The sequence below is a fragment of the Petromyzon marinus genome, chromosome 57, assembly GCF_048934315.1.
Source record: "Petromyzon marinus isolate PM22_M1 ecotype Great Lakes invasive population chromosome 57, UKy_Petmar_22M1.pri1.0, whole genome shotgun sequence".
Classification (NCBI taxonomy): Eukaryota; Metazoa; Chordata; class Hyperoartia; order Petromyzontiformes; family Petromyzontidae; genus Petromyzon; species Petromyzon marinus.
The window spans coordinates 6699404-6718098 of NC_133723.1; the positions used below are offsets into that span (position 1 = coordinate 6699404).

An 18695-nucleotide genomic window follows, 5' to 3' on the forward strand; every position below is an offset into this window, starting at 1 on the left:
TCACGTTCTACTTAATTAAATACACGTTTTAATAAATGTTTTCTCCTACAACATCACATTAAATACGCACTACAATGACAATAGTTTAAAGCGATTTGAAGCATGTTTAATTTGTTTTGGGGCGGGGGCAGAGCTTTGTGACGTCATATTTGAGGGGGGGTCTGACTTTTTGTGACGCCGTGTGACGAGGGAGGGGGGTCACAATCGTCCCAAATCGCGTGACGTCAATTATGGACGGCCCCTTTGTAGGATGAGCGTTGATATTTATAAGGAGCACGGGGTGACCAATCAGGTCTGAATTTGGTCTGTAATAAGTTAGGACACTGATAAGGGGTTGACAGGTTTGTGAAGATGAATTGATAAATGGACGTTAAATGCCTCGTTACATCGTCGTTGGCAAAAGTAGGCTGTGTAACAGGTGTCAACCCACAAAACCAATGCTGTATATATTTTAATTACCTAAAGACAAAGATCCCCGGTATAGCCTAAACAGACTTCTGAACCAAGTGCGGTTTGCGAGCACCTATGAAGGCCGGCACGGCACACGAGGGGGTGAGTGGCCAGCACCACGCCTGGTCGTCTTTGTCTCCCTAGCGGCGATGTTTACACAGCATTAGGTACTCATTTGAGGCTGAGTCGATCTAGGGGAGGAGGCCCAGGACCGGTTCGGATAATCGTCACTGGTGTTGGCCGTGAGCGGGAATCGAACTCAGGTCACTGTTGGGTTCGTAACGCAGTGCGCTAACCGCTCCCCGTATATATATATTTTTCCCCTCAACATTTAGAATCATGCTTTTAGAATATTTGGTAGATTTAAATGTTCCCCGTGATAAGCCACTTCGTTGAGCTATCATTTGTGGCCCAGGTGGCTTCTTAAAAAAAAAATAGCTCAGTGGGTCTTACCTGGTAAATTATAATCGTTTGTAGTTTAAAAATAGTTTATCGTTTATATTCTTGGTCCTTTCGGTAAAGTCACGTAGAAGGGAAATAATAAAATAATAAAAAATAAAACAATATTGTTTTTTGTAATTGTTTTTTTTTTCCCTTCTACATGACTTCACCGAAAGAACCAAGAATATGAATCCCTGCAGTCACGAAAGCTTTAAATCGAAATTTAAAGTTTATAGTTTGTTTTATTACCTAACAGAGACACACACACACACACGCCATGCTGTACAGCTCGTAGTCCTGTATGTCAAAACACTTGTTGTGTCGGCTTCTTCCATTGCAGCGCGCTCCTTTGTTATTCCCTCCCGTCGTCTCTTTCCCCCCCCCCCAAGTTGTGATTTGTAACCGTGCCTAATTCAGAGAAACGAATCGTAGGTAACTCCAACTGTGGCCACTTCTATTGGGTCCTAATTGTTGCAGGCCGTTTGGCGTCTTTGGGCCTGTGCTCGGCAATCGTGATTTAAGTCAAATAGAAAGCACAAACAAAAAAAATGAACTGTTCAACATATTTTATTGGGAAATTAAAATGGAAAGCTAAACATAGGCAAAACACCACAAGCAAGAATTGTTGCTGCATTTTAATTCAGAAATATCGCAACGTTTAAACCCAATTATATTGTCTTGTCGTGTCCCGATCAACCAGCCTCCAATGTCAACTCCTCAGTATGTCTGAGTGGCAATGCGTTATGTCCGACCCAAAGATCGGACGATGATTCGGAAACTCCAGTCCTCACGGCCCACTAAAAAGCGAACTGACAGTGGTGCTTTTGGTGGCGATGGGGGCAGTAGTAGTTGCGACAGTGTTTGTGGCAGCCATTGCAGTGGTAGTTGACGATGGCAGCGGTGCTGATGGTGATGGTGTTAAGACTATGATAGTGTTGGTAGTGCTGAAGGTGTTGATGTAAGTGGTGTTGGTGGGTATGATTTTGGTTGTGGTGGTGTTGGTAGTAGTGTAGTGTTAGCAGTGGTGGTGGCAAAGGCAGCAGTGGTGAAGGTTGTGGTGGCTATGTCAGTTAAAGCGGTGGTGATGCTTGTTAAGTGGTGCTGACGATGGATGTTTCAGTCGCGTCTGCGGTTGTGTTGGTAATGGTGGTTGTGGTGATTATGGAAGTATCAGTAGCGTCGATGGTAGTCGTGGCGGAAGTGTCGGTATGTGTCTGGTGGTGGTAGTAGTGGTAGTATTTTTAGCGGTGGTGGTGTTGTCAGTGTCTATGATGGTGTTGGTAGTGGTGGTAATGTTAGTACAGACAGAAGTAGTGTTGGTGGTGATGGAGATGTTGGCGATGACGATGGTGGTTATCGGTGCAAAAGGCGATGGTGTTGGAGGTGGTGGACGTGGAGGTGGTGGGGGTGATTGACGTAGACTTTTATGGACGTGTTGGTAGAAGTGATGGCCGTGGTGGTGGAGGTGGTGGAGGTGATGGACGTAGAGGTGATGGGACGAGGTGGTGATGGACGTGGTGGTGGAGGTGGTGGAGATGATGTACGTGGAGGTGATGGACGTGGTGGTGATGGACGTGGAGGTGATGGACGTAGAGGTCATGGAGGTGATGGACGTGGAGGTGATGGACGTGATGGACGTGGTAGCGGCGGAGGGGTGATGGGCACTGGAGCTCGAGCGCCTCTAGGCCGAGCAGCCTGGCCGCTCGCTGGGTCACACGATCGGGTAAGTGGCATCGCTGGCGACACCACAGTTGTTGTTTCTGTTTCTCGCCAGCCTCATGTAGCCTTGCTCTCCCCACCCAGCGCCCCAGCTACACACAACACACACACACAACATGCACCGTGTCTGCAATACACGATCGTGTTTGGTCTTCCTATGTTAGGTTACGTTTGCTCGTTACAGGCACGGATTAATTTCTCATAAAAAATATATATATGTTCTCCGGGTCATTGGTAGGCTGGAGTAGTAGGCGCGTGACTCGTAGCTACAGCTATTAGTGTTGAGACGTATACTGGATGTGGGACATAGGAGGGCTGGTAATAAATTTACAGAGGGACCTTCATACAAGCAAAGTGAAAAGTCGTGTCCAAGGCAAGTCTCGCCTGCTACTGCTGCTGTGACATGGATAAGACATTGTGGAGAGTGACACAGTGGAACAAAGTGACTGGGAATGGAATAAAGAATCTCGGAGGGGTTTACACTTGGAATAACACAGCACTAAGTAAAACTTAGGGCCGTAATCTGAGTCAGAGCTGGTTCCGGCTTGGCTCTGGCTCAAGTGAGCCAACCCAAAGCTATACGCTTACTTTATTTATTTTATTGCACCAGGTTTAAGTTCCGAATGAGCTGTGTAGCTCTTTTTCAGTGACCTGGCTATCACAAATGATAGCTCAAGTGGCTTATCATCGTGTGGAAATTTATAGCAGGCAAATACTCTAAACGCGTGTTAGTTCTTAAATGTGGAGGGAAAAACCGGATGACCCGGAGAAAAATCCACGTGATCACGGGGAGAACAAGCAAACTCCAAATATACAGCAAGCGTCAGGGTCAGAATCGAATCCACGGCCTCGTGTATACCAGACGAGGTAGTGAACGTCTCCTAGCCACCGTGGTGATGAGAGAGAGAGACACGCAAACATCAAATATACAGCATGCGTCAGGGTCGGGATCGAACCCACGATCTCCTGTATACCAGACCAGGTAGTGAACATCTCCTCGCCACCGTGGCACCTCATACTTTACTTTAGCCGACACCCGGCAAGGTCCCAGGCTCCCAGCTAAGTTCGGGATTTCCGCTAGCTGAGCCTGAAGCCGAGCCACGGCTGAGCTACTCATTCGGCTCAAAGCTGAGCCGAGGCCGCGTTAGAGCCCGAGGCGGAGCCGGAGCCAGAGGCGAGCCACCACTACAACAAAATCCGCCTCTTTGTTTCTTGTTACAGCGTGACGAGGCGAGCGCCTCACACATAACGTGACTTCCACTGCAACACTGCACCCGCTTATGTCGTGGCTGCCCCCCTCCCTAACCCCCCCTCACCCCCCCCTTAACCCCCCGCAACTCCTCCCCCCCCTCACCACCACCCCATCACCTTTCACCCCCCAGCCACCCCTCACCTGTTCTTCAGCAGCCAGAAATCCTTGCCATCCTCCGTGCCGTATCCCACGGCCAGCATGGAGTGGTGCAGCCTGTTGGCTTTCTTGCGGCAAAAACGGCTGTAGTAGATGCCTGTACGGGAACCACAGGAATCATCGCTCGCTCACTCGCTCGTTCATTCGTTCGCTCGTTCATTCGCTCGTTCATTCATTCAAATCATTGATTCGCTCGTGTGAGCTAATGGATGGATTTAAACCCAGGTGAGAGCTCCTGGTTATAGAGTACGACTGTTGAATACACCTAAAATAACAGCCAAGCACATGTTTAAGATTAAACCGAAGTAAAGCAACGTGGCGCTCGCAACGCGGTCGTCCTGCCAGAACATTGAATTTGTTGTCGATGAACATTAAAGGCATCCCTTTAAAGCTGCGTCATCCGATATGATGCTAATCAAGTGTCAACAAAAATAGCTGAAGACATTTTTCGCTCGTAATATTTTTAGGCTTAATTTTTTCCCCCCCAATAATTTTAAATGAAATCTGCTTCTCCGCGGCACACAGCGCAGCTCCCAATCGAGTTAGGGAGAGACTATATAATGAACGCAGTCAGCAGGAACGACGTCTGTCCAGCAGCTGGACCAAGTAAGTACCAACGGGTGAAACAAGCGGAGTGACAGCGGCGGTAGTATCATGGGGCAGCAGCAGCAGCACCACAAACTGTTTGAAAGTTATCACTGAAGGCCTACGAAGCAGAAGGGCCTAGGGCCCACGAGAACCTTTGTCCGGCGCTCGTCCACACAAGGGTGGGTTTGCTGAGAGCAGGGAGGATCAGAGAGAGCAGGGGGAGTTGAGAGCAAGTATGGGGTTGGAGTTGAGAGGAAGGGAGGTTTGGGGTCACGGGGGGCAATCGGAGTGGGTTTTGGGGATCATGGGTTCACCCACTGCGGGTGTCATGGGTATCTGGACACCCCCAACATATCCACACGAGGATGGTAGGGTGGTGAGATGAGCCACTCGCTCTACCGCTCATGCCGCGAGATGTTAACTCCCTCGCCATGTATGCAAGGAGGTCGTCGTTTCGATCCCGACCCTGACGCCTGCTGCTGTATATTTGGAGTTTGCGTGTTGCTCTCCCCGTGGTCGAGTGGATTTTTCTCCGGGTCCGCCAGTTTTTCCTTTCACATGTTAAATCAACATCACGCGTTTAGCGTATTCGCCTGCTGCTATACATTTTTCGCACGCGGTAAGCCGCTTTGTTTAGCTCGCATTTGCGGCCACGTCGCGTCTGAATACGAACTACATAGCTCAGTGGGCCTTACCTCGTAAAATAAAAAATAAACTGTTTTATTTTTTTATTTTTTGTATTCGCCCATAACGTAACGGGGCCTCGCAGAGCGCAGATAACCACTGGGAACCATTCGCCCAGTGGTTCTTTACCGGGGGGTGCGAGACGCCCTTTCTGGGGGTGCGAGACATGGCCGGATTTTTTTTTATAAGGTCAATTAAGCTCGGGGCACATAAGTAAAAACTTTCCTTGTTTCATCCAACCCTATGCAGTTATTAACATTGTACTTTTTTTTTATTTACGACCGAGAACCAAAGGTGTGCAACGCTGCCATAAAGGTTAAGAACCACTGCCTTGGCGAGTAAGGGGCCGTCCATAAATGACGTCACGCACCTGGGGGGGGGGGTCAGACATTTGTGACGATGTGAGACGAGGGGGGTTTGAAAAATGTGACGTCACATCAATGTGTGCAACTTTAAATAAATATAGAATTGTTCTAACAACACTAATTGTTATAACAACACTCCGACAACATCAGAGTGCAGCGCCACATTAAATACGCACTACAGTGACAATAGTTTAAAGCGATTTGAAGCATGTTTTATTTTCAAAATGGAAATATGGTTTTGGGGGGGGGGGGGCAGAGCTTTGTGACGTCATATTTGAGAGGGGGGGGGGTCTGACTTTTTGTGACGCCGTGTGACGAGGAGAGGAGAGGGGGGGGGGTCAAAAATCGTCCAAAATCGCGTGACGTCATTTATGGACGGCCCCTAAGGGCACAGCTTGCTCAACATCCAGGGCGCAGCTGTTGCGCAGTTTCCCCTGCGCGAGAGATTGGGGGACATCGGGAGGGAGAGAGATGGGGAGATGGGACGGCGTGCAGGCGGAAGGAGGATCTTGTGGGAATCGTGGTTGCGGATGGGGCTTGTACGGACCGGAACTGTAGAAGATCTTGATGTGCCGCGCGTCGATTGCCACCGCCACTGGCCCCTCGGTGGCCAAGGCGGCCTGCAGGTGGGCCTCGCTGCCGCTGGGGATCCTCTTGTAGCCGGAGACCCTCACCGGGGAACGCTGGCTGATGTTGAAGCGACACGCAATGTTGTCCTGCGGGCGGGCGGGCGGGCGGGCGGGGAATCAAACGCGATGTAAATGACGTGGGCAAAATCATTACAATCAATGGGCAAAATCATTACAATCAATGGGCAAAATCATTACAATAAATGGGCATCGCAGCTATGTCCACATACAGGGGTGGGGGAGCACGGGGGTGAGAGCCAGAGCAGAATGCGGGGTCGACGAAAGCAAATCGCGTTGTCACTCACTCCCTCCTCATTCCGATTGAGCGTTTAACACTCGTGTAGAGTTTGTTGAACATCAACTTGTGTCTCGTGCCCCACCACCCCCCCTCACTTCCCCCCCTTTTAACCAAGGTCACGCCGCGGGATTGCCCAGGGCCCATGCATGTACGTACGTTGAACTTCTTTCGCACCGTACGTAGCAAACCGTGCTGATGGGAGGTGCAGTGTTGAGTCCATGGGCAGTGTTAGTCTATGTGCAGTATGTATGTTGAACTTCATTCGCACCGTACGTAGCAAACCGTGCTGATGGGAGGTGCAGTGTTGAGTCCATGGGCAGTGATAGTCTATGTGCAGTATGTATGTTAAACTTCTTTCGCACCGTACGTAGCAAACCGTGCTGATGGGAGGTGCAGTGTTGAGTCCATGGGCAGTGATAGTCTATGTGCAGTATGTATGTATGTTAAACTTCTATCGCACCGTACGTAGCAAACCGTGCTGATGGGAGGTGCAGTGTTGAGTCCATGGGCAGTGATAGTCTATGTGCAGTATGTATGTTGGACTTCTTTCGCACCGTACGTAGCAAACCGTGCTGATGGGAGGTGCAGTGTTGAGTCCATGGGCAGTGTTAGTCTATGTGCAGTATGTATGTTGAACTTCATTCGCACTGTGCGTGGCCAACCGTGCTGATCGGAGGCGCGTACTGTTTGTACGTACTGTGTATTCTGTATGCGGTGTTGTGTGTACTGTGGTGCGTGTGCTGCATTCGTGTGCCGTGTGCACTACGTTGTACGTTTGTATGTTGAACTTCTTTCCCACCGTACGTAGCCAACAACCATGCCACGCTGCTGCCGCCACCTCTGCTACCCCGGCACGTACCCTGCCCTCGTACGGGTAGCTCTCCTCCGTGTTGATGCCCTGCATCTGCTGCACAGCGACGAACCCCATGCTCGCCGAGCCTTTGCGGCAGCCGCGCGCGCCGTACGGGCGCGAGCAGTCGATGAGCTGCTGCTCGCTGAGCTCCAGCAGCTCGCCGCTCCGCTTGATCTTCCAGTGGCTCTCCATCGCGCCCGTGGCCGAGAAGGCCCACGAGGCCCAGCAGTTCCTCTGCCCCACGCCCCCCCCCCCGGGGGTACGGAGAAGGGGAGACGACGGCACGGGGAGGGTCACCGGGCGGCACGGGAAAGGTGTGGAGGTTTTCCGAAATTGTTTGTTATCCCGAGTAAAATAACCCCACATTGTTATCCGTGCAATTTTTTTTGAGAGGGTGACTCTGCCAGCTTTGAGACACACGGCTGCAAGAGTTAATAAACAATATATGAACAATGTAATTAAATTAAACCAAATTTTCTTAAAAATCAATGACGTATATTCGCATTTGAATCGTTTCGACCTCAATAATGTCTAAGTTATTACAGTGACGGCAGAGTGGTGATCCCCAGAGAAGAGACCGGTGTGTGTGTGTGTGCGCGTGGAACTGAATTTCGAGTCACCACATCCAGTGAAACCTCTCAAGCTGGTCATATGCCCCTTTTCCGGTTCCCGAACTGTTACAGCCTCACGTCGGCTCTCTGCTGTCGCCCCCTCGGAGTGGAACTCTCGACCCCTTTGCACATCGGCAACGTTAAATGCACTGCTACTTTCAAGAGAGATCTAAAGGCCTCTATCTGTGTTGGGTCAGGCTTCCGAGCAGCTCAGAGCTTGGCTCCGTGCCTCTGAGTTATTGCCTTGCCTGCAAAATCTGGCGCGTTATAAATGTAATTATTATTATTACAAGGGACCCTTTCTACAAAATCATATTTATGCACACGACTCACCACATCCAGTATGTCTCTCCAGCTATGGCTGTGGCTACCAATCATGTGGTAGTTTGTTTTACCTAGATTGAAAACTAATTTCTGTAGAACTGCTTTTATGTGCTTAGTTGGTCGTCCTTCTCCCGCATCTACGATTAGCGCGTTTGGCTACGTATGGCGCGAAAGAAGTTCAACATACACGCGTGTACATGTGCCACCTCCCAGTCTGCCAGCGACCCGGAAAATATTTCTGCGCCCTGGGCACCACATCCAGTATACCTCTCCAAATATAGAGCTGTAGCTACTGGCGACGTGCCGACTACTCCAGTATACCCGTAGCCTGGGAAATATTCAGTGAAAAATGAAACTCTGGGTACATCCCCATGAAAACCACTCTCACAGGGTAAAAGGTAAAAGGTGGAGCCCCACAATTTCTTGTTCACGCCACTGCTGGTGGAATGGTCCTCCACTAGAGAGAGCTCTAGAAAATGCCTTGGCCTACTCTTCCACACTGGCCAGACGTCTTGGATGATGTGAAGGTATCCAGAAGTAACCACACCCATGCCACACGCTGTTCGGTGGACAGAGGCTGAGTGGGGGATTTAAGACACTATCCATGGAAAAGTGAAAAACAAATTAGAATTTTGTTTTTGTTTAAAGAACTGCGCGATTTTGGGGTCAAGTCTTTCGAGTGCGAGCGACGGGGCGAGCGAGGGGGCGGGTGAGCGAAGGAGCGAGCGCCTAAGATGTGCAACTCATATGCACCGGCCCTCAGATTGTCTCCGAACGCCAAACAGTTCAGGAAACTCTGCAAGACTCTTTTTTTTCCTTTCAGCTTTCCCTTGATCCCTTGAGTATGTCCTCACATTTTTATATATATATTTTTTACATGCGTCTTGATTTTATAGGTAAGATTCATACGGTCAAGTATTGCGATGCCCTCTTTAGTGGGGGGGGGGGGGGGGGGGCGAGTTTCTTGCTCAACAAATAAATGGAATGAAGGAAGAATACCGGTTTCTTCTGGTTTTTGACGGGCGTCACGACGTCGCGATTGCGCCAGTCGATCTCGTTCGGCAGCGACACGTCGAGTGGAGCGTTGATGAACGACTCTGTCCACTTCTTCACCTCGTTGTCTTCCTCGCTCGCGTCATCGTCGTCATCTGCCAGCGGCTCCATCGCCGCCATCTGCAGCTGGAACTCTTCCTCCGACTGCCATGGGGAGAGGATGGGGCAGAAGACGAGGGAGCCAAGTTATCGTCACCGCCCACTGTTAAACAGATATCATGTATACCGTGCGTGTGCTTCACGACACACAGTGCCGGACTAAGCTAGTGCGGGACCTGTAGCATATGTTATAATGGGGCCCTAAATAAAAAACAAACACGTGTAAAAAAAATGTTTTACCCGCATAGTAATGTAATTGTATTTTTTTTCATTTGCTATGCGGCCAGATAATACGACAAATCGCTAACCTTAAACACCCAGTCGTTCATAATAGTTGAAGGCGGTATAGTACTATAGTGATAGAGCAAGTGCAGAATCACTGAACCGGAATTGATAGCTTGAAAGCATTTAGCGCGGGTGCCCTTGAAAGTGCGGGGCCCGTAGCTACTACATATGTAGTAGTAGCTACTACTACATGTGTAGTAGTAGCTTCTACTACACATGTAGTAGCAGCTACTACTACATGTGTAGCTACTTTTGCTACTAAGATAATCCCGCACTGCCCATACGGCGTACAGCCGTTTCAATACTCCCTTGTGATTGGACTTTGTAAGATGAACGTTGGAATTTATAAGGGCACAGGGTGACCAATAAGGTATGAATTGGTCTGCAATAAGGCAGACACTAAAAAGGGGGTAGACAGGTATGCATGAAACAACAAAGCTAATGATGACAATTGCATACCTTATGCACAGAGAGGAGAGATTGGTGTCAGAAAGATGTGGCACCACTTGAGCATACTGTCACAAGGCAGAGAGGAAAGTGGAGACAACTGACAGAATGTGCAGAGGACACATACGGGGCTGTCCGCCCATGGATCGTGATGACGACGATGCCCATGCAGCACTTGTGTAGCAATGCGGACACAGACGCGGCCGCACGTACCATGTCCCCGAACTGGTTCATGGCCAGCGTGTAGGAGTGCTTGCCGAGGGCCTCCTCCAGGTTATGCCGATCGATCATCTTCAGGTTGTGCTCCCACACGAGGCGACGCTGGCCCTCCTCGGCCTGTGCACCACCAGGGGGAGACGAGGGTGGAGAGTGTAGCGGCCTCTAGTGGCAGCGGAGAATCGCACGGACACATTAGAACGTCCTGGCCCGCGGGCCGTATAGGGCCCGCGAAATCATTTGGGTCTGGCCTCTACCAAGGCTTGGCAGGCGGGACTCGAAATTCAATAAATCTAGGAGCAAACCTGGACAAGCAGTTGCGAGTAGCAGCAACATCATCAATACCAGCTAACGTCATCACACGCCTCGCCAAAGAGAAGCAGTTCCAGCCATCACATTAGGGGCGAGTTAATTAAATGTTTGACCAAATATAACGGGCAAATTTTTAAGTTGATAATTTTGTACGGCCCGCGAATGATGCTATATAAATATCCAAATGGCCCTTGGCAGAAAAAAGGTTCCCCACCCCTGCATCATTAGACAAAGCATGCAAATGTGGAAACGATCTCTTCCCTATCATTCGTTGAATGTAAACAAAATATATATTCAATTTTAAAACTAAAATATGTTTATTTTTTTTCCAGGTTGGGCCCAACTGAGTTGTATAGCTCCTCTTCAGAAGCGACCTGGCTATCACAAATGACAGCTCAACGAAGTGGCTTATTGCGCGGACATTTATAGCAGCAGGCAAATAATCTAAACGCGTGATTCTACATTTGCAGGAAAAAAAACCGGAGCACCCGGAGAAAAATCCACGCGACCACGGGGAGGGTGAACACGCAAACTCCAAATATACAGCATGCATCGTCAGGGTCGGGATCGAACTCACGACCTCCTGTGTACCAGGCGAGGTAGTTAACATCTCCTAGCCACCGTGATGATGATGAGAGAGAGAGAGACACGCAAACTCCAAATATACAGCATGCATCGTCAGGGTCGGGATCGAACTAACAACCTCCTGTATACCAGGCGAGGTAGTTAACATCTCACCACGGAGAGAGACGCAAACTCCAGAATATCATCATGTATTAGGGTCGGGATCGAACCCACGACCTCCTGTGTACCAGGCGAGGTAGTTAACATCCCACCACGGAGAGGCAGAGAGACCCAAACTCCAAATATACAGCAGCATGCGTCATGGTTGGGATCGAACCCACGACCTCCTGTGTACGAGGCGAGGTAGTTAACATCTCACCACGGAGAGAGACACAAACTCCAGAAAACATCAACTATGAGGGTCGGGATCGAACCCACGACCTCCTGTGTACCAGGCGAGGTAGTTAACATCTCACCACGGAGAGAGACACAAACTCCAGAAAAACATCATGTATGAGGGTCGGGATCGAACCCACGACCTCCTGTGTACCAGGCGAGGTAGTTCATATCCCACCACGGAGAGACACGCAAACTCCAGATATACAGCATGCGTCATGATTGGGATCGAACCCACGACCTCCTGTGTACCAGGCGAGGTAGTTAACATCTCTCCACGGGGGGACAGAGAGACGCAAACTCCAAATATACAGCAGCATGCGTCATGGTTGGGATCGAACCCACGACCTCCTGTGTACCAGGCGAGGTAGTTAACATCTCCGAGCCACTGCGGCGGCGTTCTAAGTTGAACCACCACCGCAACTTAAATCCCCGCTTGTCACACCTCGTCGTAGGCCTTGTCGTAGCGGCTCTTCCAGGCCTCCCAGTGCGGCTGCAGGTGAGGGTCTCCCCGCTGCTCCGGGCCTGCCGGCGTCGCCACGGTAACGGTGACCATGACGACGACGAGGGGGATGAGGAGGAGGAGGAGGGGCGGAGCCACAGTGGTCCTCTGATTCGCCACTGTGAGGGGTGGGGTGTGTGGGGGGGGCGAACAGCTGAGCACCACCTTCACCAGCACCTTACAATTTGAGACTGAGAGTCGTTGTGTGTGTGTGTGAGTCTCACAGCTGTCAACCCGTACGGTTTATCCGTGTTCTTGTACGAAGGAAATTGAGTTTTAAAAAAAGTGTTTTTCAATTTTTTATGCTTCTCCCTTATGATGGTAACTTTGGGGGCCGTCCATAAATGACGTCACGCGATTTTGGACGATTTTTGACCCCCCCCCCCCTCGTCACACGGCGTCACAAAAAGTCAGACCCCCCCTCAAATATGACGTCACAAAGCTCTGCCCCCCCCCTCCAAAACCATATTTCCATTTTTAAAATAAAACATGCTTCAAATCGCTTTAAACTATTGTCATTGTAGTGCGTATTTAATGTGGCGCTGCACTCTGATGGTGTGTGTTGTTATAACAATGTGTTGTTATACAATGTGTTGTTATACCAATTAGTGTTGTATTAACAATTCTATATTAATTTAAATTTGCACATTTTGATGTGACGTCACATTTCTCAACTTCCCCTCCCCCTCGTCACACATCGTCACAAATGTCTGACCCCCCCTCCCCCCCTAGGTGCGTGACGTCATTTATGGACGGCCCCTTTGTAGGATGAAAGTTGAGATTTATAAGGGGCACGGGGTCACCAATAAGGTCTGAATTGGTCTGTAATAAGGTAGGGCACTGATAAGGTGTTGACTGGTACTGTCTGTTCAACACCAATGACGATTATCTGAACCTGAACCTGGGCCTCCTCCCCTAGGTCGAATCAGCCTCAAATGAGTACCTGGTGCGGTTTGTAAACATCGCGACTAGGGAGACAAAGGCGGCCGGGCGTGGTGTTGGCCACTCACCCCCTCGTGTGCCATGCGGGCCTTCATAGGTGCTACTCGCTAAGAGCACTTGCCCCAACAGACTGGTAAGGCTCCACGGGGGATCTTTGTTTGCTCTCTGTCAGTTCGGCCAACGTGAATCAGAATCTTTTTTTGGACCGGGCGAATCCGATGAGCGGTGAAGCTCTTTATCACAGATGTCCCCACCAGGCTCGCAGATGTCCCAGTAGGTGGCTCAACAAGGCAGCTCTCGATCGGGAATGTTGCGAGTTCAAGACCTGGTTAAGGTGTTGCCTCAGCCCATGGAATCAGTACCGCTTGAATGGGTACCACTTTTCAACGAGGATCACAGGACGACTCGCCCCTGCCATAGGAATGCAGAATTTCCACCACCGGCATTGGAGGGCTATAAAAAATATGAGATGAGCAACAAACTGCCAATGCTCATTTGAGCAGGAAGTCGCTTTTGGCTGTTTCTTTTCTTCTTCTTCTTCTTCTTCTTAGTTTGTCCGTTCTGTATCGGGAGAGGGCGCCAAGGGAACTCTCATCAACGACCCCACCACGCAATCCCCTGGGATCACGCTGCTGCTGCTGCTGCCGCTGCTGCTGCTGTCACCATCCTAGAATCTCGCCCGGATGCGGGAAAGTAAAAAACAGGTCCCTGCAGGGTGGGCTGGTAGGAACATTGGAATTTTTCACTTCGTTAAAGTATTGAAAGGGGACGGACGGACGGACACATGAATCTATTGCAGGCTGGTACACTCAGTTTACAACTTCGTTCCTACCAGTATAAAGCCACTGACGAGTAGAGTGGAGCAATGCCACCTCATTCGGGACCCTAAACATCATCATGATCGCACCTCATTAGACCTCCTTTGCCAGTACCGAAATGTAATAATAGGGTACGCCTTTTGGCGTCATCTGGTCGAGCATCAATTGGGTCGAAGCTCAAAAGAAAGCTGTCCCTTGGTGTGAACCACCAATCAGTTTCAAGGACAAGGCATATATTGCCATAGTATGTTTTTGTTTGCATTTTGACTGCAGGTATTGTGGTTAATGCAGACATGAATCCTCGTAAAAAGGTTTCAGTTTTGTTGCCAGAAAAAAGGGGGAAAAACCCTATTATTACATATTGGTCCTGGCAAAGGAGGTCTGATGATGTAGATGCTCACCCCGAGCCCTCATTACTTTGATAGTGGATTGTCTTTGAACTGTACGCCTTTTGGCGTCATCTGGTCGAGCACCAATTGGGTCGAGGCTCAAAAGAACGCCGTCCCTTGGTGTGGACCAATCAGTTTCAAGAACAATGCATCATATATTATCATAGTATGTTTTTTTGTTTGCATTTTGACTGCAGGTATTGTGGTTAATGCAGAAATGAATCCTTGTAAAAAGGTTTCAGTTTTGTTGCCAGAAAAAAGGGGAAAACCCCTATTATTATGATCGCACCTGTTCCGGGCATTGACATTCTTCCTCAACGACGCGGTGGAGGAACCATCACTCGCATCATCAGAACATCGATAGCAGGCTGATGCGCGCGTCTCCTTCATGAACGGAAAATATAAGCCACAAGCCACTGGAGTGAGATGGTGGCGATGCAAAGCCAAACTATGGACCTTGTAGCAAACCCACAGAGACGCGTAAAGGCCCATAGAGACCTATAAAGACCCATATAGATGCATTAAAGACAAGCCACAAGCCACAGTAGTGTGGTGGTGGCCATGCAAGCCAATCTGTGGGCCATCCAGCAAACCGCACTGCGGTCTGCGCTCCTTCAACGGAGAAGGAATAGCAACACGACACAAACTCTTCCTCACTGATGAAGACCCGTCGAGGCCAGCAGACTTCAACATTGCCAACTATTACTTGAACACATTGCTACCACCATGTGCCAACTATCACCTGAACGCATCGCTGCCACCATGTGCCAACTAGCACCTGAACACATTGCTGCCACCATGTGCCAACTAGCACCTGAACACATTGCTGCCACCATGTGTCAACTATCACCTGAACACATTGCTGCCACCATGTGCCAACTAGCACCTGAACACATTGCTGCCACCATGTGCCAATTATCACCTGAACACATTGCTGCCACCAAGTGCCAACTCGCACCTGAACGCATTGCTGCAACCATGTGCCAACTAGTACCTGAACACATTGCTGCCACCATGTGCCAACTAGAACCTGAACACATTGCTGCCACCATGTGCCAACTAGAACCTGAACACATTGCTGCCACCATGTGCCAACTAGCACCTGAACGCATTGCTGCCACCATGTGCCAACTAGTACCTGAACGCATTGCTGCCACCATGTGCCAACTAGCGCCTGAACGCATTGCTGCCATCATGTGCTAACTAGAACCTGAACACATTGCTGCCACCATGTGCCAACTCGCACCTGAACGCATTGCTGCCACCATGTGCCAACTATCACCTGAACACATTGCTGCCACCATGTGCCAACTAGCACCTGAACACATCGCTGCCACCATGTGCCAACTAGCACCTGAACACATTGCTGCCACCATGTGCCAACTAGTACCTGAACGCATTGCTGCCACCATGTGCCAACTAGTACCTGAACACATTGCTGCCACCATGTGCCAACTAGAACCTGAACGCATCGCTGCCACCATGTGCCAACTAGCACCTGAACACATTGCTGCCACCATGTGCCAACTAGCACCTGAACGCATTGCTGCCACCATGTGCCAACTAGCGCCTGAACGCATTGCTGCCACCATGTGCCAACTATCACCTGAACACATTGCTGCCACCATGTGCCAACTAGAACCTGAACGCATTGCTGCCACCATGTGCCAACTATCACCTGAACACATTGCTGCCACCATGTGCCAACTAGAACCTGAACGCATTGCTGCCACCATGTGCCAACTAGCACCTGAACGCATTGCTGCCACCATGTGCCAACTAGAACCTGAACACATTGCTGCCACCATGTGCCAACTAGAACCTGAACGCATTGCTGCCACCATGTGCCAACTAGAACCTGAACACATTGCTGCCACCATGTGCCAACTATCACCTGAAGACATTGCTGCCACCATGTGCCAACTAGAACCTGAACGCATTGCTGCCACCATGTGCCAACTAGCACCTGAACGCATTGCTGCCACCATGTGCCAACTAGAACCTGAACACATTGCTGCCACCATGTGCCAACTAGAACCTGAACACATTGCTGCCACCATGTGCCAACTATCACCTGAACGCATTGCTGCCACCATGTGCCAGCTAGCACCTGAACACATTGCTGCCACCATGTGCCAACTATCACCTGAACGCATTGCTGCCACCATGTGCCAACTAGCACCTGAACGCATTGCTGCCACCATGTTCCAACTAGAACCTGAACGCATCGCCGCCACCATGTGCCAACTCGCACCTGAACACATTGCTGCCACCATGTGCCAACTAGCACCTGAACACATTGCTGCCACCATGTGCCAACTATCGCCTGAACACATTGCTGCCACCATGTGCCAACTAGAACCTGAACACATTGCTGCCACCATGTGCCAACTAGAACCTGAACGCATTGCTGCCACCATGTGCCAACTAGAACCTGAACACATTGCTGCCACCATGTGCCAATTATCACCTGAAGACATTGCTGCCACCATGTGCCAACTAGAACCTGAACGCATTGCTGCCACCATGTGCCAACTAGCACCTGAACGCATTGCTGCCACCATGTGCCAACTAGAACCTGAACACATTGCTGCCACCATGTGCCAACTAGAACCTGAACACATTGCTGCCACCATGTGCCAACTATCACCTGAACGCATTGCTGCCACCATGTGCCAGCTAGCACCTGAACACATTGCTGCCACCATGTGCCAACTATCACCTGAACGCATTGCTGCCACCATGTGCCAACTAGCACCTGAACGCATTGCTGCCACCATGTTCCAACTAGAACCTGAACGCATCGCCGCCACCATGTGCCAACTCGCACCTGAACACATTGCTGCCACCATGTGCCAACTAGCACCTGAACACATTGCTGCCACCATGTGCCAACTATCGCCTGAACACATTGCTGCCACCATGTGGCAACTATCACCTGAATGCATTGCTGCCACCATGTGCCAACTAGCACCTGAACGCATTGCTGCCACCATGTGCCAACTAGCACCTGAACGCATTGCTGCCACCATGTGCCAACTAGTACCTGAACGCATCGCTGCCACCACCGTGGAAGCCTCAGTGGTGTGATGCTCGCGGAATCAATCGCGTTACGGATGAATGCAAGAGGCCCTTACTTGCAAGCGAGATGCACCGACCAAGTTGGGAGGGGGACCTTGTCCGTGATGTCTCAAGCGATCGGGTCGCCTCCTCTTTTTATACACGGCCAGAATCGCAGACAGTCAGCTGAACTAACTCGATGTGTTGGCAAATATCTCTGTACCCCCACCACCACCACCACCGCCCCCCACCCCACCCCAGCCCAGCCCCCCACCCCCCGTCCTGCCAAAAAAATATATAATAACCACAAAAAGGTGAAGTGTTTATGAGAACCTGCGGCTGCCGTCACGGGGAAGAGTGAAGTCTCCTGCCTTATCTTCAACCGCTGTGCTCCTTGTGAAAGCGTGACCTGGGCCGGGGTCTGCGAAGAGTTGGAACGGTTCGGGAATTTGTGTCCTTTTTTTTTTTTTTGGGGGGGGGGGGGGAGCCTCGTTGCTTTACTTCAATTTTTTCATCGCCCTCTTGGCAAGTGACGCTCGCCCTGGCTTCTTGAGTTCTCGCCGGGTTAAAACAAAGCACAAAAATTGGACCTGTGGCAGCCGTCTGTTGTTGTCATTGTTGTCGTTGTTGTTGACAGCGGTGGTGCTGGCATATTGGAGGGGGGGGGGGGGGCTAAACTCCGAATGAGTTGACAGATCGTCTATGGATATCGGGGGCGGTGACTTGGCCAAGCGGTGGCAGATCCCACCGCTCGTTTGCAAAAGGTTGGTGGTTCGAATCGAGCGGCCGCCCCTGGTTAACACTTGCGCTCTGCGTATTTTTTTGACCTCTTAAACAAATTACGGGCCACGTTTGAAAAAATAACGCCCGTGAATGACCCGGTTGCAATATGGACATCGATTACGAATAGTTTACAGGGGGTTTTTTTTGTATGCACGTATGTTGAACTTATTTTGCACGGTACGTTGCCAACCGTGCTGATCGTGGGTGCGTACTGTTTGTACGTACTGCGTGTCTGTACGATGTGTCTACTGCGGTGCGTGTACTGTGTACGTGTGTACGATGTGTACACATGCACGAATGTTTAACTTCTTTTGCACCGCACGTAGCCAAACGTGCTGATCGGGAGTGCCCCTTCCTATGAAAATACAAATGCCACGACCCTCCTGAAAGTGAGGCTTTCCTGGGTAAAGAAGCAGAACAGCAACAGCAGACGACAGACAGCGAGGCAGCGAGATGAGA

The 18695-nt window shown here is 50.2% G+C and overlaps 1 protein-coding gene across 2 annotated transcripts; it reads right to left on the minus strand.

Moving 5' to 3' along the window:
* Positions 1 to 1442: 1442 nt before the first annotated feature.
* Positions 1443 to 17650, minus strand: LOC116954983 (digestive cysteine proteinase 2-like). 2 transcript variants are annotated; one of them, XM_032975887.2, is made up of 8 exons: positions 17531 to 17650; positions 12188 to 12363; positions 10468 to 10590; positions 9370 to 9567; positions 7442 to 7669; positions 6203 to 6371; positions 4004 to 4115; positions 1443 to 2702 (listed from the first exon to the last, which is right to left on the minus strand). In XM_032975887.2, coding segments are annotated over exons 1-8 (1107 nt in total). In that variant the 5' UTR covers positions 17532 to 17650; the 3' UTR covers positions 1443 to 2602. The 2 variants fall into 2 exon arrangements, with proteins under 2 accessions (XP_032831778.2, XP_032831775.2); XM_032975884.2 differs by lacking the exon at positions 17531 to 17650 and adding an exon at positions 14683 to 14710.
* Between the last annotated feature and the right edge of the window lie 1045 nt (positions 17651 to 18695).